This window comes from Acanthochromis polyacanthus, chromosome 8 (genome assembly GCF_021347895.1).
Source record: "Acanthochromis polyacanthus isolate Apoly-LR-REF ecotype Palm Island chromosome 8, KAUST_Apoly_ChrSc, whole genome shotgun sequence".
NCBI classification, from domain to species: Eukaryota; Metazoa; Chordata; class Actinopteri; family Pomacentridae; genus Acanthochromis; species Acanthochromis polyacanthus.
The window spans coordinates 35,839,220-35,861,050 of NC_067120.1; the positions used below are offsets into that span (position 1 = coordinate 35,839,220).

The 21,831-nt window shown below is 38.6% G+C and overlaps 1 protein-coding gene across 4 annotated transcripts in view; it reads left to right on the top strand.

The window, feature by feature from the left end:
• dgkzb (diacylglycerol kinase, zeta b) overlaps window positions 1-21,831 on the top strand; it is a 71,893-nt gene that overhangs the window by 47,860 nt on the left and 2,202 nt on the right. For all 4 annotated transcript variants that reach the window (XM_051952180.1, XM_051952181.1, XM_051952178.1 and 1 more), the window contains 17 exons: window positions 498-553; window positions 636-698; window positions 1,846-1,919; window positions 2,180-2,291; window positions 4,275-4,474; window positions 5,679-5,779; window positions 7,237-7,328; window positions 8,143-8,212; window positions 8,298-8,338; window positions 9,767-9,960; window positions 10,798-10,887; window positions 12,302-12,370; window positions 15,257-15,291; window positions 15,458-15,501; window positions 15,755-15,875; window positions 19,529-19,565; window positions 19,653-19,752. In XM_051952180.1, the coding sequence (XP_051808140.1) occupies window positions 498-553; window positions 636-698; window positions 1,846-1,919; window positions 2,180-2,291; window positions 4,275-4,474; window positions 5,679-5,779; window positions 7,237-7,328; window positions 8,143-8,212; window positions 8,298-8,338; window positions 9,767-9,960; window positions 10,798-10,887; window positions 12,302-12,370; window positions 15,257-15,291; window positions 15,458-15,501; window positions 15,755-15,875; window positions 19,529-19,565; window positions 19,653-19,752 (1,499 nt within the window). The remainder of the gene's footprint in view (window positions 1-497; window positions 554-635; window positions 699-1,845; window positions 1,920-2,179; window positions 2,292-4,274; window positions 4,475-5,678; window positions 5,780-7,236; window positions 7,329-8,142; window positions 8,213-8,297; window positions 8,339-9,766; window positions 9,961-10,797; window positions 10,888-12,301; window positions 12,371-15,256; window positions 15,292-15,457; window positions 15,502-15,754; window positions 15,876-19,528; window positions 19,566-19,652; window positions 19,753-21,831) is intronic.

Here is a 21,831-nt window from a genome sequence, read left to right on the forward strand (position 1 = left end):
CAGAATGGGTCACAAAATGAGAACAAAAAACTACAAAAAGGTGCAAAATGAGACAAAACATGGGGGGAAAAGGTGCAAAATGAGATGAAACATCGAAACAAAGAAGTGTACAATGAGACAAAACGGGGAAAATAGGTGCAAAATGAGACGAAACTTGGAGACAAAGAGGCATAAAATGAGACAAAACATGGGGTCAAAGAGGTGCAAAATAAGTTGATCACTTTGTCAAACACATGATCCTCACTGCTGTAATTATCGGTCATGTTCTCTAAAAAGCTGCTGCTGCATTCGTTCTGTTCTTATCTTTCTTCCTCCCTCTGCTGCTCTGTGACCCGATCAGCCTTTAGGGGATCAATAAACATGCATCTAATCAGATTAAAATCTCATATAATGAAGCAGAGAAGCCACATGATGGATGGAAATGTGGGCAGGGAGGTTATTATTCTGTTATTAAATGGCTTTGATGCAGCGTCTGACTGTCGCGTTGGTGTTTTCAGAAGCGAACCCAGAGAAGTTCAACAGCCGCTTCAGGAATAAGATGTTCTATGCAGGGGTGAGTGTCCCGATCAGCCATGTTCTGTTGATCTGTGTTAATAAGAACATGTGAGTGATGTTTTTACACGTGTGTGTTTCAGACAGCCTTCTCAGACTTCCTATCAGGGAGCTCCAAAGACCTCGCCAAGCACATCAAAGTGGTGGTGAGTCCAGACAAAAACGGAAAATATACAGGAAACTTTGCACCGAATGGGGAAGAAAAAAAATAGAGGCTTCACATTATAAAGATATTTAACTGTTTACACATTTACAGGCTCTACAAATGCTGTTTTTCACTCTACAAAGATGTTTCCCCATGCTGAATGTATCTTCCGACAACTTGCTTCTCTGTTTGCATTTATTTTATCTGAATTATTTTATCTTAAAATGTCACAATTTTCAGCTTAGATTTGGTTAATTTTCTTGATAGAACCACGAGTCTCACATGATGCGTTCATGGACCATCTGACGATTGGATGTCCAATGATTGTTTCTGATTTTACAGTTCCTGGTTGATAAATGGTGTCATTTTGAGCAGTTTTGCGTGAACATAGAAAGATCTGTCTGTGTGATTTTGTTCTACTGTTGAAGATTTTATTCAGGGTTTGCTTTTTTGTTGTTTGGGATCCAAAAGAAAGAGTTTTGTGAAATATTTGTGGCTGAATTTTGAATGTTTCATGTGTTGTCAGAAGAGGATTTTTTTATGTTTTCACCCTAGGAAGCCGTTTCAAGGGTTCAGTATCTCCAGAAATATAGCTCCCACTGATGTGAAATGTAGTATTGACCTAGACAAAATAGTTCCCATCAGATACAAATGATTGAAGACCTTAAGCAGAAAACTAGTTTGTAGTCATTGGTCCTTAAAAATGGAAAAAAATTGCCATTTTTTTAAACAAGGGTGACCCCAGAAAGTTCCAATAAGTGACTATATGTAGAGTTCATTTGCAAAAACAGGTAACTCCATTTTCAGAAAACAAATTTTTTTGTTTACTTGAGATAATAATAATAAAACACTAATAATTTATTTTTTCTCTATTTTGTCATGTATTTTTCTACTGAGTCAAATCCACTCAACTTCAGTTTGATTGATATTATCTCAAGTAAACAATAAACAAAAAAGTTTTCTGAATATTTATCAAAACGGAGTTATCTGTTTTTGCAAATGAACTCATTAAATATATATGGATGTGGGTGGATCCGTATTTCCTCCTAAAAATGCAGTCTTTGGTCGACATTTCGCCAACCTTTAAGAGCCTTTAACATCAGTAGAATCTGAAGCCCTGATCTGTTTGTGTTTTCCTGCCTCCTCAGTGTGATGGTACAGACCTGACGGCCAAAGTTCAGGAGCTGAAGCTACAGTGTTTGCTCTTCCTCAATATTCCCAGGTATTCATTCGCCTACTACACTACAGTACACGTCTTAAAATACTTCATGGGATAAAAAATATTTGTGTCTGCATAGACTTACTTAAAGGAGAATTTAGATTTATTTCAAGCTGGTGTTTTTTTCTAATAATGTCTCTCAACGAGCATGAGTTTCCAAAGCACGTGATTTTCACATGAATCATTTTAAAAATTGACTGACGGCAAACAGAAATCAGCAGCCTATATGTTTTTCTTCATTGGCTTTTTTCTTGCTGCTGCAGGTACTGTGCCGGCACCGTGCCGTGGGGTCACCCCAGCGAGCATCAAGACTTTGAACCTCAACGCCACGATGACGGCTGCATTGAAGTCATCGGCTTCACCATGACTTCTCTGGTGAGCTTACAGCAGCTGTACACAATCAGACCACATAAACGAGATGTCTGTCAAGCTCTTTTGCCCCTAATTCTTTTTAGTCGTGTATTATTAGGTATCTGCTGCTACTGAACCCCAGCTAGATACCATACTTTTAGGCTATGCACACTTCAGGTATTGTGAATTGGCTGTAGTACCTCATTCTTCCTCCAGGTGGAGCATTTTACTGTTTAATATAGTAACCAAGGGAGGTGGTCAGTTTTGTGATACTAAATCATTCCAGTGTATATGCTTGACAACTAAATAGCTCTGTAATGCATTCCAAAAAATCCGGCATTTCTATATTCCAGCTGTTCCTCAAAGTTAAATACGTGGTCATGAACCTCGTCTACACGTTCTTCCCACTGGACGTGTTTGATTGTTTGCCACCAAAACTGGTTCCACCTGGTCAGTCAGGTTCTGTTTGGTTGTTTGTCTGGTCAAACTGTCAGGTCCCAATATATTAATTTCTTGCTTGACCTAAATGCATTCCACTCACAACCAAACTTTGGAAGCGTTACCATGGCGAAGAGTAAGGGTAAGTGAGAACTAGTGGGGACTCCTGAACATCTTTACCAGTCCACCACCCACCACCATGAAACAGCTCAGCTCTGGTGGGGGATGATAGAACCTTGTACGTTCCATGCCTGAAAGACTGAAAGCTATGATCAAAGTGAAAGGGGGAAATACTGGTTATTGAATAAATTGATTATATTGCATATTCAGTCTTTGAGCTTCGTTTTTCTGGGGAGAATGAACTTTCGGGACACGGTGTAGCTTTGGTGTGGAGAAGGTGGCTCCAAAAGACGATGAAGACCTGTTTGTACGTCTGAAAATATATTGCAGATTAGCTGTAGTACCTGGTTGTACTAGTATTGTTCAATACTGTAGAGACCAGAAGAGATGGTTATTCAGACTACAAGAGGTTCATGTTGGCAAGTGGACCGCAATGAGGAGGTTTAGCTAGCAATGGGCACCATGACAAAGACTTTAATGATGATTTATGACCTCTAGCCAGATCTTGTGTGTTTGAGATGACTTGGGATCAATTAGGACAGTGTTTCTATTTCCCAGTGAGATACTCTACCGATGAAAAGTTTGGGGTCACCCAGACAATTCCATGTTTTCCATGAAAACACACTTTTATTCATGTGCTAACATAACTGCACAAGGGTTTTCTAATCATCAATGAGCCTTTCAACACCATTAGCTAACACAATGTAGCATTAGAACACAGGAGTGATGGTTGCTGGAAATGTTCCTCTGTACCCCTATGGAGATATTCCATTAAAAATCAGCCGTTTCCACATAGAACAGTCATTTACCACATTAACAATGTCTAGAATGTAGTTCTGATTAATTTAATGTTATCTTCTTTGAAAAAAACAGCTCTTCTTTCAAAAATAAGGACATTTCTCAGTGAAACCAAACTTTTGACCCCAAACTGTACAGTCATGTGCCCATTGACTCTAATAGCATGCATTATAGTCAGTGGAGCAGTCAGTGAATACTACATACATATTATTTAAAGATTAAAAGTTTGCATCTGTATTGTCCTGCCACAAACTGTTCTGTCCCTTCACAAAATTGGATGGATGGATAGATGGATAGATAGGTAGATAGGGTGGTGATGGGTTTAGTTCTGTGACGTTATTTATCAGTTAAAAAAATGTGCAGAAATCTCCTCATAAAACCATACCAGACCTTAATAAATATCATATTATTATAAATGTCATTAAATTGCTGGTGTTTTCTTTAATACTTTGCACAGCTTGATCATTAAGCAGATGTTAATCATAAAATGAATGTGTGAGTGTGCATTAAATGTCTTTAAAGGTGTTAAATTGAACCTGCAGAGACATTCTGAACACTCATCTGCATCGTAAATGTCATCCAAACGCCCTCCTCCCTCAGCTCGGAGCTAAACATTACCACCTGATGCGACTCGTTGTTGTTTGTTTGCAGGCCACGCTGCAGGTGGGCGGCCACGGCGAGCGTCTCCACCAGTGTAAAGAAGTGACCCTCACCACCTTCAAGTCCATCCCCATGCAGGTGGACGGCGAGCCCTGCAAGCTGGCTCCATCCATCATCCACATCAACCTGAGGAACCAGGCCAACATGGTGCAGAAGGCCAAGAGGAGGATCTCCATGCCCCATCTCAACGAGTAAGACCCACTGGACTGACAGCAGTGATAGCCCTCCATTTATCCCACTGAATCAGCTGAAAACACTCTCATTAAAGGTCCATGCCACCAATTGGTAAAAGTTAGTTTTGGTAGTTGGTGCTATTAACACCCCACAATTCTCAGGATTCTCAAATCTGATGACAAGCAATCTTAAATTAGTCAAATTAATGTATTTAAACTGATTTTATCGTGTTGTGTGGTATCACTATGTCAGCAACAAGCTAATGCTAGTCTAAATAGGTTACCATTAGCTGAAAGAAGCTAGTGTTACTTTAACCCTTTAAGCTTCAGTCAATTCCAGCCATTTTCAGTACAAAAAATCGCTAATATTCTATTTTTAAATAAAAAAAATTACGAAAAATACAGGGAATATTGGACGGGCATCGCGAGGTGCATTTCCTTGAAAATGACCGATTCGGGGATTTTATACAACTTCAGGACATGTTCTGGACAAAATAGTTTACTGGCTTGTGTTGTCTGGATGTAAAAGGTTGGATTATGGCCGTTTTTTGTGGAATCTTTTTTTTGTGTGTAATAATAAACCCGGAAATGTGAGTCGCGCTGTGTGCGTTGAAGCCGTGTATAGAGAACGGATGGATGAATATTCGTTTTTGTCGGACAAATGTGTTTTTCTCACCCGCTGTGGTAATCGCATCTGAAAGTGGTTTATACCGGCGGATTCATGAGAATCTAAGCTTTCCATCGGCGTATAGTGTTTGTATAATCGCGTTTGCAGCCGTCGGACATTCTTGAAATTCCTATGCAAATTAGTAGGTGTACCGCCGGCGGTACACTGAAGCTTAAGGTTAAACTAGGGCTGCAACTAAGGATTATTTTAATAATCGATTCATCAGTCGATAATTTTTTCGATTGATCGATGAATTGGATTAAAAAAAACATTTTTAATTTGTGTATCTTTATTCAGAAATAGAAGATTTGGACAGACAGAGCAAATAAGATCATTGTAGTGTAGCCTTTGTCTTCAACCGTCAACAGAGGCCTCATGTCAGTGACGGTCATGTTGAGGATGCTCTCAGTGAGACAGCTGCTTGCTGTGGTGGACATGATGAAGCCTGTCAATGGAATTCATCCTGCTTCACTCCAACACAGACCAGTGTCTTCACTCAGTCTTTGTCAGAAAATAACTCAGTATGTAAATGAACATATGTGTGTTTGTGTGTAGTCAGCAGCCAGTTCCTGAGAAGCTGCAGATCAGAGTGAACAGGATCAGCATGGCGGCGTACGAGGCTCTGCATTACGACAAGGACCAGCTGAAGGAGGCCTGTGAGTTTCTGTTCATGGAGGTTAAATTACAGCTGAATCAAGAACACCTCCAGTGTGCTTCTGTTGTGTCTGAAAATCAACAAGTGTAAATACAAGTGTGTCGAGGCATCATGTTTTAGTGTTTTATCAGAAATCAAGTGCTTGAAATGTTGAAATATTACCATTTTCCAGCGTCTTTCTCCACATTGTGCAATTAAAGGCCCTGTCACACTCTAGCGTGTAGAGCCAGCGTCTGAGGAACGTATGGACTTTTTGGGCATACGCTAACGTACGCTGAAACACGCTTGGGGTACGCTGGAATACATTTCTAGTACGCCGGGGTACGTCGGTGTACACTGATGTACGCTGATGTACGCTGACGGCCAAAAAATTTTTTGAACATGCACAAAAATTTTCAGCGTATGCCGACGTATCAATTTTACGCTCCTCATACGTTCCTCATATGCTGAACACGATACGCTGAAGGTACGTTACTCATACGTCGAGTACGCTTCTCATATGTTGAAATTGAGGGGGTCAGGAAACCTACCGTTAGAGGAGCGTATAATGAACGTGTGTCTGACGTGTGTCTAACAAATGGCTAACGTTATGATGGTAGTTCTAACGACAGTCTAACGTACTCAACTTATGCCAAACGTGTTCTGAGCGTACAGCCAACGTATCCCATGCGTATTACAAGCGTATTTCCAGCATATGGGGGGTATATAAAGTCTCACATTTCCAAATCTGTATCAGTTTGTACCAGCAGTTCAGAGATGGAGGTTGCTGTGCTGCAACATCACCAAGATTTGTTACAGTTGGCAGTTGAGTATGCTAGACACAGAAGAAGAAGGCGTAGAATGAGATGTGCAATCTGGGTGAAACCTTGGATTGGAAGGCGGCGTCAATTTGGCCTTTATGACCAGCTTATGGTTGAATTGAGAAATGAAGATCAGAGAGCCTTCAGGAACTTCCTATGCATGCCTCCAGAAATGAATGATGAACTGCTGGACAGGGTTGGTCCCAACATCACCAGCTGTGTACGCTCCTCATACGTTAGGCTGACGTTCCGCATACGTTTCTCATACGTCGGAGGTACGCTGATATACGTTACTCATACGTCAGTATACATCCAACTCAAATACACATCACATCACATCCGCTCACATACGCTGACATACGCTATGCGTACGCTACTCATACGCTACTCATACACTGATGGTACGCTAGACTCACGTTACTCTAACGGTCATTAACCGAAAATCGACCCCATACGCTGAAAAGTTGTGCATATAAACAATTTTTCGAAATATTCAATACATTCCTCAGACACTGGCTCTATACGCTAGAGTGTGACAGGGCCCTAACAGAGCTTCAAAAAGAGTAGTCTACATAATAAGGCCTGTTTAAACAGTGTTTGAAGTATGTGAACTGATACTGTCGTCACTTTTGACCTGATTTATCGTCTGTTTCTGCAGCAATGCCGCTGGGAGTCATCACTGTCCCTGGAGACAGCGATCTGGAGACCTGCCGCCTCCTCATAGACCGTCTACAGGACAATCTGGACCAGGTACTGAACAGGACTGCAACATAATTACATTATTTCTTAATGTATTCACCAATGTTCATAAGAAAACAGCCAAGCCGCACTGTACAAGGGATGTCATAATATTACAGATTTGTTAGTTGATACCAACACTGTTCATTTTCCACTGTTTGTGACACCAAATTTAATAACGCCAAAAGAATCAGCCAAGTTTGAGGTGTTTTCTCCTTTAAATGTTCTGTAACGCTGTTTGCATGCTGACTTGTGCATCTATAACTCGTCCCTGATCGTTGATCAAACACTAAAAATCTCTTTACACAACTCTTGCCACATTTGTTTGTCTCATTTATAGCATCTACACTGCTTTCAATACCTGTATGATGTATTTTCAGGAATTTTGGTGTCAACTTGGTACCACAGTATTAGTTACCATCTGTACTGGAGTACCACAGGGCTCCATTTTTGGTCCTTTACTATTTACACAAACATCATTCTTCTTTTTCAGACCTTTAGCTCAATTTTGCATTTTTATCCACATATCTGATCAGTTGTTTAAAATTATTGCTGTGCTAATGCTAAAATGCTAATTGCACTTTAGCGAAACACCCACTGTCCGCTCTGAAGTTGAGAGCAACATTTTGGCTTTGAGTAAGGTGTTTGTGTTTACATGCCGTCTAACTGAGCTTCTTGGCATTACCTGTGTGATTTAGATTTCTTATGTTTACCACATTTCCACCTCTGAAATGTCTTTTTGCTGGTTTTAGGTGGACTGGAGGAGGAAAATGAGTCCAGCAGGAGGAGGTTTAGAGTTTTCATGTTTTATCTTCTGTTCTTTCAGGACTGTGACGAGGTGAAAGGAGAATGTCTGTCTTCACAAAAACTCTCCATGAAGTGGTGTTTCCTTGACTGTAAGGCCAAACCAACTCACCACTTTCCATTAAAGATTCCAGCTTCACTGAAACCCTGACATCCAACCTGGTGTTTGTTTTTCAGGTACGACTGCAGATCGTTTCTACAGGATCGACCGAGCTCAGGTAAGAAATCGAGAAATTTTTCAACTGTACATAATTTATTATCCGAAGCAAATTTTTTTGACATTTTTTTAATGGCAAAGGGTAGTGAACTGACTGGAAAAATATGCAAATGCAGCCGAGGTGTATATACTCTTTAAATAGTGAATCTCCCACTGTTTAAATGTTTGTTTTTAATATTAACTTTACAACAGGAAGCAACAACAACAAAAGCAGCAAATAAAAGTGGAAAAATTAAAGTTTTGAGGGGAGTTTTTTGGGTGAAATACTCAGTTTCCACCTCATTGCATCCAAATATTTCACCAAAACAATTCCCTGGTCACTATTTTGAGGCAACGCAGAGACTTTATTCTTTACCTAGCCCTGCACGTGATGACTGTGATTGGTTTAAAGAAATAAAAACAAGCCACTATAACAGAATGATGCTGAAGTGCTACAGACCCTTCTTCAGTCTTTGGTGTTACTTCTATAAGAAGAAAGTCTCGACATCAACAGTCTTCCATTATTTCTGGCAGCAGGAGGAACAAACTACCTGAGAACACCCTAATGCAGGGGTGTCAAACATACGGCCTGCGGTCCAAAACCGGCCCACCAGAGAGTCCAATCCGCCCGCTAGACGACTTTGTAAAGTGTAAAAATTACATCAATTGCAAATTGTAAAATTGTAAAACTAAAAATTTAAAATAATTTCCAGACCGTTTTTCTAAGATTTTGTCTTGTTTTTGTTATTTTTTATGTCTTTTTTTGTTGTTTTTCTCACTTTTTTTGTTCTTTTTTGTCAGTTTGTATCTTTTTTGTCTCGCTTGTGTTTCTTTGTCTCATTTCTGTCATTTTGTGTTTTGCTTTATTTGTTGTGTTCTGTATCGCTTTTGTTGTTTTGTTTCACGCTTGTCATTTTTTTTGTCTCGTTTATGTCGTTTGTCCATTTTTGTTGCTTTGTAATGTTTTTGTCAAATTTTTTGTCACTGTTTTCTTTTGTTCTGTTGTTTGTCTCGTTTTTTTTGTCATTTTGTGTCTCATTTTGGTAATATTTTGTCTTGTTCTTGTTGTTTTGTTTGTCTTTTTAAAGTAAAATACTAAATTTTTCAGTTCCAGACACCTGTGACTGCATGTAGATAAGCTGTGATCTGTAAGTTGTAATGTGTAAATGATAAACTGAATCATAATATTGTTGAAATTGAACTTACTTTTTTAAAGAAATTTAAATTCATTCATAATGTTTTGTAGGAAGATAATTCCTTAAATGTGAACATTTTCAGAATGCACTTTTTTTTACCCTAAAACAAAGGAAGAAAACTTGGAATTTTTGTTATTTATTGGTTATTATACTCTGATTTTACTGGTCCGGCCCACATGAGATCAAATTGGGTTGAGTGTGAACTAAAATGAGTTGGACACCCCTGCCTTAATGTTTCTCTTACTTTCCACCAGGAACATTTGAACTATGTGACGGAGATCTCTCAGGAGGAGCTCTACATCCTGGACCCGGAGCTGGTCGCCAAGGAGACGGTGGGCACCTCGCCAGGTATGCCGGACCTGGTGGATTCAGAGGAACATCAGGACCAGCAGAGGCAGTTCGCCTTCCCCTGTTCACCAACATCCCCGACCTCCTCAGCCACGTCCAGGTGAGATCTACATCCGTCACTGCAGGGTCTGGTCACATGCTGAGAACCACAGTTCAGACGTTCATATAAAGTCCTGGAGAATTCTAAAATATGACATGTAGAATAAAGTTACTTTGATGAAATATCATGATTTTAAATCTTAGATTTGGTTAATTTTCCTGATGAAGGGTCGGAAATGATTAGTTCAAGGACAATCAGAAAGTTTAAAATCCAGTGATTCTTTCTGTTTTTGCAGTTTCTGGCAGATAAATGGTGCCATTGTGGCTGCCTTTTATTGGGGGGGGGTTTAAGAAGACATCCATTGCAAACCTGCTGGATGCAGTTTAGAGAGTTACCAGTATATAAGGAGCTAATTTCAGTGTTTTTGTCCTCAGTATTATAACCATAAACCATTTTTTTTACTTAACTAGTACTTTCACAGTGCCTTTAATGAGTTCTTGTAGCTAATATTTCAGTTAGTCCTTTTTTGATGGAGTTTTTATGCTATTTGGTGCTGTTACTTTCGCTCATGATTTGAGAACTTCTCTGAGACCTGAGCGCCACCTGCTGGAGGAAACGTGTACAGCTGCATCACAAGGAGTGGTTCAGAGGCTGAGTGAATGTGAATGAAGCTGCTGTGGAGGGCGGTGGGTCATTATGGGGATGAATCGAGCTCCTGCTGCCGTTTGAAGTGCCGTTTCCATGGAGCCGCTCATCTTCAGCTTCGGTCTCTGGGTCACTCTGTCACCTGTCGCCTCCTCCACATCACAGATCAATCAAAGAGGAACAAACCAAAGGATCCATGAATAAAAGCAGCTCGTTGCAGAGAAATAACTGCTCTGTTTGTGTGTGTTTCAGGGCCAGAGACTTTCAGAGGAAGAGGATTTCCAGTGACAGCTCGGTGGCCGACGCTTTGTCCCAGAGCTCCTCGAAGACGACCCTCTGCAGGTAGAATCACACATTTAACCTGTGAAACCTCTGAAACCATAACTGGACACAGCATTTAAGCCCCTTAACCCGCCTGTTGTCCTCATTTACAGGCACCAAAAAATATTGTTTCCTTGTCTGAAAAAAAATCCAAAAATTCCCCAAATTTCTAAAAATTTGCAAAACCTTAAGGAAGAAAATTCCTATTATTCCTTAAAAATGTCCCTTAAAAGTTTTATTGTAAAAAATCTTCCAAACTTGGCAGGAAAATTCTTGTAAATATTTTTCTAAAAATGAGTAAAAATCTTCCCAAAAAAATCTTAGAAATATCTGAAGTGATAATTCTTTTCTCACTTTCCCACTTTCACCACAAACTGAAAATTTGCAAAAACTTTCAGGAAGAAAATTCCAATAATTCCTTAAAAATTTTATCAAAAAATAAATCTCCCAAATTTGGTGAGAAAATTCTTGTAAATATTTCCAAAAAAATAGTAAAATCTTCCAAAAAAAAACTAAAAATATCTAAAGTGATGTTGTTTCCCCACATTGTCAAACATTTTATTTAAAAAAAATCCAACAAATTTGGCAAAATAATCTTGTAAAAGTCCTAAAAATATCTAAAGTGATATTTAGAATTTTTATAACAACTTTTAAGGGACTTTTACTCATCATACTTTTACTCATAAAAAATCATTTACATTATAAAAAATGAGTAAAATCCTCACAAAAAATTCTAAAAATATCTAAAATGACATTTTAAAAATTTTATATAAAAACCCCCCCAAATTTGTCAAGAAAATTCTTGTATATATATTTTTTTAAATTAACAAAATCTTCCCAAAAGCCTAAAAATATCTAAAATGTTTTTCTTTTCCCACATTTTCAAACTTTCCCTTAAAGGTTTAATGAAAATAAATGAATGCATAAAATCCCCCAAATTTGGCAAAAAAAATTCTTGTAAATATTTTCAAAAAATTCGTAAAAATCCTAAAAAAAATCTCCAAAATATCTAAAGTGGTTACACATATGTGAGTAAAACTTCTAATGTTTTCTTTAAGAACATTCACATAAAAATCAACCAAAATCCAGAGAATTTCGCTGGATTTTGGTTGATTTTTTTTTTTTGTGAATGTTCTTAAGAAGCATCTTTAAAATTTCTTTTTTTCGACCTAAAAATGTTCAAAAATTTCCCAACGATGTAGCACCATGAAAATATTTTTTCCACCTTTTCCAAACTTTAAAACGGGTCAGTTTGACCTGCAGGACAACAGGAGGGTTAATGCCAGAAGTCCTAAACGTGTCTGAAGCTTGAAGCATTGAGCGCCTCCTGCTGTCGGTTTGTTTGTCTGAGTGTTTCCTGCGTCACACATTAAGCTGCCACTCACCTGTCCGTCTGTCCGGCTGTTTTTTGTTTTTGTTTATCTGTGATCTGAAGGAGAGGAGCAAAGATTATCAATGTGCATCGCTCCAACACCACGCTGGCTGATTTCAGACCCATCATTCGGTAGGAATCCATTCTGTCCGTCAGCTCCGTCTCTGATGCTCTCTGGTTTCTGTGCTGCTTGTTTGCTTTTATTTTCACTTTTTAAAAAGACATGCAGCAGCTCTGCCTCCTGGAAAGGACTTTTACATACAACTTAATAGTTTTCCTGATAGAGAGGGAACGTTTTCCCGCTGGAATGAACGAAGCATCACGTTTATGGTTCCACTCTGGAGGTCACAGCTCCAGGATTAGACCAAAGATCCAGAGTTTCAGTCTGCTGCATGTCCATTGTGGTTTTTTTATGCCTCATAAGACATGTCATGACTGAAATATGGAATAAACTGTAGTAAATATGCAGATGTTATACATAACAGATCTAAAAAAGAACAATCCGGTCAGCTTACAGTGTCTCTCAGTCATTATCCTTGGTTCTAATATATTATTATAGTGCAGCAGTTTTACAGTGTTGCAGGCGAGCTGGTGTGCTGAGCTGCAGTGAAAGAGGTTTGCTGGAGAAAGCAGCGATGTAGAGAGACGCTAAAGGATTATTTTCATGCGACTTTGATTAACAGAGATGAGTTTTTAGGGGTTGAATCAACAACCAGAGAGGAAATTGAAGGTAAAACTGTAAAAATGACATGTTAAATAACTTTAACTTCTGGCCTGAAAATACTTAACTAAGCATGGATAAGGGTAGCAAGATGCTAAACTACCTGTTAATGTTTAATTAAAGACATTATGACCTGTTTTATTGTGGTTATTTTGCATCCAGGGGCCACTTTGTTGCTGCATATTCTGCACTGTAAACTCACTCTTCTTGTTTGGACTAACTTTAACAGTGTACTTAGGCTGTGATGCACAGAGATGAGTCTTTAGGGCTTTAATAAATGGCAAGAGAGGGAATTTAACTGGTTAAGGTTTGGGAAAGAAGTGTCTGAAGGCTCTGTGGACTTTTTCTGCATTGAAGTCGACCACCATCTTTCTGAATCTGAACAGAACCAGAGATCAGGTTGATCATGCTGCTGGACTGAAGAGCAGAAGTTTTGTAGGAAAATAAACTCATGTTCTCGATGTCTCTCAGTGATTTCATTGACCCAGGAATGTGTTTTACTGGTTGCACCTGAATCAGTCGTGGTTTCTCAGTTTTCTTTGTTACTCCGCCAAGAAATGCTTATGATCGTTGTACGTTTGTCTGTTTGTGTGTCTGTTAGCAACTTTACTCAAAAACAGACCAACAAATTTGGATGAAATTTTCAGGGAAGGTCAGAAATGACACAAGGACCCAGTGATTAGATTTTATCAGTGATGTGGCTTATAGTGTGGATCCATGGATTTGTTAAAGATTTCTGTATCATTGCAAGATAGCAGCATGGTGTCACTGTAACCATGACAGCAAGTGAACACTACGTCAGCTGCCTGCTGATGATCACATGATTGTGATCCTACTACAGATCCACCGCTGAGGACTTATCAGGACTTATCCATCAGAAATGATACAAGGAACAATTGATTCAATTGTGGCGCTGCTTCTGAGTCCCATCAACTCCTGCCACCCGCTTTATATTTAGGTCACATGATTCGGTATCCGTACATAACGTACACACGTATAACACACACCTGTGCTCAGAGCAAGGTCATTTTTTACTAAAGATTCCATCCATCAGAAATAACACAACAACTGAGCAGCTTTGGTGGAATACTGCTCTCCGAGTGCTTTTCTTTTTTTTTTTATAGAATCTGGTGCAAATGATTTATTTTTGGCAATTGTTTTTTAATTTCAGGCATGTAAAATGCTGTGATTTTGATGAAGTGTCACAATTTTAATCTTGGCTTTATTAAGTTTATTTTCATGTTACAGATGTTTAGTTTAAGTATCGTGGAAAATGTGATCTTTTAGTTTTTACAGTTGGAAGCTGATCAGTGGTGTCGTTTTGTTGATTTGTTTTTCAAATATAGCTGCTGACTGGTTTTAGAGGTTCAGAGAAAGTTAGAGTGGTTTTATCTTCATTTAGAATCAAACATTTTTACATTCAGTTTTTAAACTACAAGAATCTTCACAGCTGCTCAATAAAATGTTTGTAGAAAAAAACGGCTCAGATCAGTGGGAGGTTTGCACTCATGTTTGGTTTTAAGAGAAGCAAAATAAATTCAGATTTCTGGTTTCGTGTATTTGTATAGTGCAGCTAAAAACGAACTAAAATAAGCTTTGAAAAGACAGAAACAAAAAGAACGAAGGCGTAACAGTATAAAAATCAGACATAAACCAGAAATGATAACAGGTTTTCTAAAACATGGGTAAAGTCACACTTATTTTGTCAAAACAACTAAATATTTACAGCAGAAAAAAGAGATTTTTATTCCAAATTAAGCTTCTGCTGAGGTTCAGACCCTATACTGTCATTTATGACTTTAAACTTCGTCACTTATTCACATTTTAGAGATTAAATCCTACAAAGATCATATAAAATACAACATTACCTGACTGTCATAAATATTAAGGCTCGGCCCATAAAACATGATTAATTATAGAGATTAACGGAATAATTTAGATAATAATAAACAGTCTTCTTTGTGCAGCTTTGCCAAATATAAAAACATATATATAAAATATATAATGTATAAAAAACAGTTTTCCCCGTTAGACTGATTGGAAATGGTTTTGCTGCAGCAGAGGAGTTGTCTGTAAAGTTTCCAGGAGACGGAGCTGCAAGAACAGAATAACTGTTGATCTTAACAACTATTCATACAATAACCAAACACAAAGGCGCATTCACCAGTAAACAAACTCTTCAGATCTAACAAGTTTCCAAACTCTAAGATTCTCTGTGATGTTTTCACAAAGACACACGAGCAGCTGTGAAACTTCAAATAATGGTTTTCTTGTTGCTGTTTCTTGTTCTCTGACAGATCTTCCACTGCTACCTCACAAGACCCTGAAAAAGGTAAAATGAAGAGAAAAGTTCCTCACATACAAAATACTGTACATAGAGAACGCTGAGGAAATGACTTTAACTCTGTAAAACGTTCATAATTCTGCATACCGTGCTCGCTGTTGTTTAGAAATGAAGCTAAATGCTAATAAAGTGTGGCTAACCTGTTTGTTTGCAGATGCAGAACTGATCCGCTGCATCAAGAATCAGGACCTGGACAGAGTGAGTCTGCTGCAGATTGCTATGATTACTGAAATGAGTTGAGGCGTGTTTTGCATTGTGTAGTTTTATTTTAAATACTCTGTGTGGTACTTTTACTTGTAACTGAGCGTTTTTGCAGTGTGGAACCTCCACCTCTGTTTCCTCTCTGTAAGGTGTGTCTGTGAGGAAACAGAGGATTTAAAGCAGCAGCAGCAGCAGCACTGATGATGGTGTGAAGCTGAACTTGACCGCACTTGTTTTGGTTTTTGTGCAGCTGACGGAGCTCCACCAGCAGGGGGCAGATATCCTGCTGCAGGACGCCGACGGCTGCACGCTGCTGCATCACGCCGTGGAGGCCGGCTGCAAGGACATCGTAAAGTACCTCATTGAAAACGGTGAGAGACAGAACAGCAAAATGTCCATAAAGACACACAAAACGACCACACAAAGAGCCAAAACAACAACAACAGAGAAGCAAACTGACTACAAAAGTCTGCAAAATAACACAGACACAAAAGTACACGCTCAAAACCATGACAAAATGCAAAAAAGGACCACAAAGACACAAGAGAGATGCAGAACATCTACAATGATGGGCAGAATAATTATGAAAAAACCACAAATATATTCAAAATAACTAAAAAGACAAGCAGAACAACAATAAACAGACCGAAAACGACCATACTTTCTGTTTTTCTTTCCAGGAAACACCTAAAATCCCATTAGGAGCTAATTTATTGTGTTAATAATTACAAATCATTACAATATGTGTTGGAAAGTACCACAAAATAACCAAAAAGAGCCAAAATAAAAAAAATAACTATGAACACAAAAGTACACTTTCAAAATGACTACACAAACACAAAAAATGAGAACAAAGAGAAGTAAAATGACTGATAAGATACACAAAACAACTATAGATATGCAGAACGTCTACATAGACGAGCAGAATTGCCACAAAATGACCACAAAGATGCCAAAAAAAAGACCACAAAGATGCCAAAAAAGGACAAAAAGCAATTCAAAATAACTAGGGAGACACGAAACAGCAACAAGCAGACAGAAAATGACCACACTTCCCCTTTTTCTTACCAGGAAACATCTAAAAATCCATTAAGAGCTCATCTAGGGTGTTAATAATTAGAAAAAATTACAATATGTGTTGGAAAGTACCACAAAATGACCATAAAGACACACAAAACAACCACAAAGAGCCAAAATAACAACAACAGAGAGGCAAATAGACCACAAAAGTCTGCAAAATAAACACAGACACAAAGATACACACTTAGAACCATGACGAAATGCAAAAAATGACCACAAAGAGATGCAAAACAATCACAGATATACAGAACATCTACACAGATGAGCAGAATAACTACAAAATTACCACAAAGATGCAAAAAAAAGACCACAAATAAATTCAAAATAACTAGAAAGACAAACAAAAGGACAGCACTTTGTGTTGCTCTTTCCAGAAAACATCTGAAAACCCACTAAGGGCTTATTTATGGTATAAATAATTACCAAACCTTACATTACAGATTGGAAAGTACCACAAAATGACCATAATGACAACAAAGACATAAAAATGGCCACAGAGAAACAAAAAATGACCACCGCAAAACATTTACACAGAAAAGCAGAATGGCTACAAAATGACCACAAAGAGACACAAAACATCTACAAAGACAAGCGGAGTGAACACAAATGAAAAATCAACCAAAATCCAGTGATTTCCGCTGGATTTTGGTTGATTTTTTTGTCAATTTTCTTAAGAAACATTTGTAACATTTCTTTTTTCCCACCAAAAAAATGTTGAAAGATTTCTCAAAAATGTTGAAAATGTGGACATCAGAAGTTTCACTGTGAAAATATGTTTTTTTCCCACATTTTCACACTTTAAACCGCGTCAGTTCTGACCTGCAGGATGACACGAGGTTAAGGAACAGCATTGTTAGTTTTCATAAAGCACTGAAATACCACCGGTCAGATACAGTCCCTGCCTACTCTGCTGGTACCAATACAGTGAAAGGACTGAAACAGGCGACCGTAACAGAGTTTTGCTGTGATGCTCCCACACTGTGCACCCTGGGAGTTTGGTTCCACTGCTCCCCCCTTCTTCTGAACTAATGAAATGCAGTGAATGAGCAGCCAAACCTGCATCATACTTCACCACAAACGGCGGCTCTGTTTCCCACCAGACTCCTATATGAGCTTCCCAGCAGCAGGTGAACATACATCGTCCATAACAAGCAGCTCCGAGGCCCCGTAATCACTTTAGGGCTGATTGATTAGTCTCAACTTTGTGGAAAACATTCTGTGTGTGCCGCTTTATTTGTGCTGATATTTCAGGAACAGGGTGGACAAACAGCATTCACTAGTAAAAGCACCAGTAAAGGAGGTGGTATTTATACTTTTAATGCAGACTTTTACTCACATTAAATCAGAATAAGCTAAAATAAAGACGTTTGGTTACATAGGACAGGAACATACATGCATGTTTACTTTCTGGTAGTTTGGTGGTCGTTTTGTGGTCATTTGTGTCTATTTGTGGTTGTTTTGTGAGTCTGTGTGGTTGTTTTGTGTCTTTTTGTGGTAATTTTGTGTCTTTTTGCAGTTGTTTTGTGTCTCTTTGTTCTTGTTTTGTGTCTTTTTGCAGTTGTTTTGTGTCTCTTTGTTCTTGTTTTGTGTCTCTTTGTAGTCGTTTGTGTCTCTTTGTGGTTGTTTTGTGTCTCTTTGTCTCTTTGTAGTCGTTCGTGTCTCTTTGTGGTAATTTTGCGTCTCTTTGTGGTTGTTTGTGTCTCTTTGTGGCTGTTTTGTGTCTATTTGTGGCTATTTTGTGTCTCTTTGTGGCTGTTTTGTGTCTCTTTGTGGTTGTTTTGTGTCTCTTTGTGGTTGTTTTATGTCTCTTTGTGGTTGTTTTGTGAGTCTGTGTGGTTGTTTTGTGTCTCTTTGTGGCAGTTTTGTGTCTCTTTGTGGTTGTTTTGTGTCTCTTTTTGATTGTTTTGTGTCTCTTTGTGGTTGTTTTGTGAGTCTGTGTGGCTATTTTGTGTCTTTTTGTGGCAGTTTTGTGTCTCTTTGTGGTTGTTTTGTGTCTCTTTGTGGTTGTTTTGTGAGTCTGTGTGGTTGTTCTGTGTCTCTTTGTGGCAGTTTTGTGTCTCTTTGTGGTTGTTTTGTGTCTCTTTGTGGTTGTTTGTGTCTCTTTGTGGTTGTTTTGTGAGTCTGTGTGGCTATTTTGTGTCTCTTTGTGGCTGTTTTGTGTCTCTTTGTGGCTGTTTTGTGTCTCTTTGTGGTTGTTTTGTGTCTCTTTGTGGTTGTTTTGTGAGTCTGTGTGGTTGTTTTGTGTCTCTTTGTGGCAGTTTTGTGTCTCTTTGTGGTTGTTTTGTTTGTTTTGTGGTTGTTTTTTGTCTCTTTGTGTCTTTGTAGTTGTGTCACTTTGTGATTGTGTTGTGACTATTTGCGGTTCTTTTGTGTCTCTTTGTGGTTCTTTTGTGTCTCAGATGTAACAGCATTCACAAGTGAAAGCACCACTAAAGAGAGGTGATATTTGTACTTTTAATGCAGACTTTACACACATTAAATCAATAAAATCTTTTTTTTAAAAAGAAGTTTGGTTCTGCATAACCAGCACATTTATCTTTATATTATCATCTACTTTTCCCGTCTTATTAGGTTTTTTGAAAACTTTTTGTTAATGTTTCTCTATTTATTGACTTATTTCCATATTTATTTGACTTATTTACCGTTACTAGTGTTATTGTTATCATTTTTATCCTTTCATTTATGGTTATACTCTTTATTTTCTTTTATTTCATTTGCTTTTATGGTTTCCTTGATGTGCCATTTTATCAATATATCTTGTGTTGTTGTTGTACTGTTTTATTTTGAAAATCTTTTACCATGCTTGGACAGACCAGCCTTCTGTTGTTAAATATTCTTTGTTCTTTTTTGTGCACTCCATTTTTTAAAGGTACTGTATAAGTAAACTTCTTATTGCTGATTAAAAGTGTCTCTAACTTGTTTTTGTTTGCCTCCTAACCCTCAGTGCCCACGTCTCACCTGGACGTAACAGAGAAAGAGACGTAAGTTCTGTTTTAAATGTGATTTATTTAGCCTTTTTAAAGTTTATCTGCTGCCAGATGACGCCAGATGTGTATTTATTGTTCCAGAGGTGAGACGGCGCTGCATAAAGCCGCCACCGGCTGTCAGAGGAGCATCTGTCACTTCCTGGTGGAGGCCGGAGCGTCGCTCATGAAGACGGACCTGCAGGTAAACAGCTCATCTGTCTGATGAGTGAACACCTCCTCACAGTCATCAGCTGTTTAAGTGTCTTTGGCTGTTTCATTTCTCTGTGCTGTAAAAATGCCTTAAGGTGAGTCTTTATGGGGGCCAGAATTCCTCAAATCCTTTGCATTTCTCGGCGACGACGTTTATTTCAGTGACGACAGGAACAAACGTCTGGAGCATAAAGCTCAGAGAAACAGATTCAATGAAGATTCTTTACAATGAATGCCTTAAAACTATGGATTAAACTGTGAGATTGTCTCTTTTTCTTGTCATTTTGTGTCTCTTCTTGGTTGTTTTGTGTCCTTTGTATTTCTTTAGCATCTCTGTTATTGTTTTGTGTCTTTTTGTGGTTGTTTTGAGTCTCTTTGTGGTCGTGTTGTGTCTCTTTGTGGTCGTGTTGTGTCTCTTTGTGGTCGTGTTGTGTCTTTGTGGTCATTTTGTGTCTCTTTGTGGTTGTTTTGTGTGTCTTTGTGGTTGTATTGTGTCTCTTTGTGGTCGTTTTGTGTGTCTTTGTGGTCATTTTGTGTCTCTTTGTGGTCGTGTTGTGTCTCTTTGTGGTTGTTTTGTGTCTCTTTGTGGTCGTGTTGTGTCTCTTTGTGGTCGCTGTTGTCTCTTTGCAGTCATTTTGTGTCTTTTTGTGGTTGTTTTGTGTCTCTTTGTAGTCGTGTTGTGTCTCTGTGGTCGTTTTGTGTCTCTTTGTGGTCGTTTTGTGTCTCTTTGTGGTCGTATTGTGTCTCTTTGTGGTCGTTTTGTGTGTCTTTGTGGTCGTATTGTGTCTCTTTGTGGTCGTGTTGTGTCTCTGTTGTAGTTTTCTGTCTCTTTGTGGTCGTTTTGTGTCTCTTTGTGGTCGTATTGTGTGTCTTTGTGGTCGTTTTGTGTCTCTTTGTGGTCGTTTTGTGTCTCTCTGTGGTCGTATTGTGTCTCTTTGTGGTCGTTTTGTGTCTCTTTGTGGTCGTTTTGTGTCTCTCTGTGGTCGTATTGTGTCTCTTTGTGGTCGTTTTGTGTCTCTTTGTGGTTGTTTTGTGTCTTTTTGTGGTTGTTTTGTGTCTCTTTGTGGTCGTTTTGTGTCTCTTTGTGGTCGTATTGTGTCTCTTTGTGGTTGTTTTTTGACTCTTTGTGGTTGATTTGTGTCTCTCTGTGGTCTTTTTGAGTCTCTTTGTGGTCGTTTTGAGTCTCTTTGTGGTTGAGTTGTGTCTCTTTGTAGTTGATTTGTGTCGCTTGTGGTCATTTTGTGTCTCTTTTTGGGTCATTCTGCTTTTTTTGTAGTTCTTTTGCATGTTTGTTATTTTATCACTTAGGTTGTTTCAAGTGTCTTCGTGGTCATTTTGTGTCTCGTCCTGGACATTTCATGTCTCTTTGTTGTCATTTTGTGGTCATTTTGGGGCCATATTGCTTCTTTTTGTAGTTGTTTTGCATCTATGTGTTTCTGTGGTTTTTCTAGTCCTTTTGACGTGCTTTGTAGTCATTTTTTTTATTTCATTTTTTTGCATCTTTGTGGTCATTCTGCATCTATTCTGCAGTCATTCTCCTCGTCTTTATAGATATCTTTCATCTCTGTTGTTGTTTTGTGTGTTTTTGTGGTGGATTTAAGTCTCTTTGTGGTCATTCTGCTTTACTTTGTGGTATTTTTTTGTGTCTTTGTGGTCATTTTGAGTTTAAAGTTTTGTGTCTGTGGTTGTTTTGCTTACTTTTGTAGTTAGCTTGCCCGTGTTGTTGTTTTTTGGCTCTTTGTGGCCGTTTTGTGTGTCTTTATGGTCATTTTCTGGTACTTTCCCTGACATGTTGTAATGTTTTCTCATTAATAACACCATTAATAAGCCGTTAATGGATTTCCGGACGTTTCCTGGAAAGAAAACCAGAAAGCAGCTCTCTGCCTGCGCTGACTTGATGTTGGTGTGAGCGACACTCGGCAGCTTCCTGCTGCTGGAGGCGGTTTTGTGTGTCGTTCTCAGGCGTTGTGACGGCCACCAGCCTGAGCCGAGCCTCCGCACTTTAAATGGATCTCCAGCAGTATCTGACCCACTTCTATAAAGTGATTAATGTTGTGTGTAATTGAGAAAC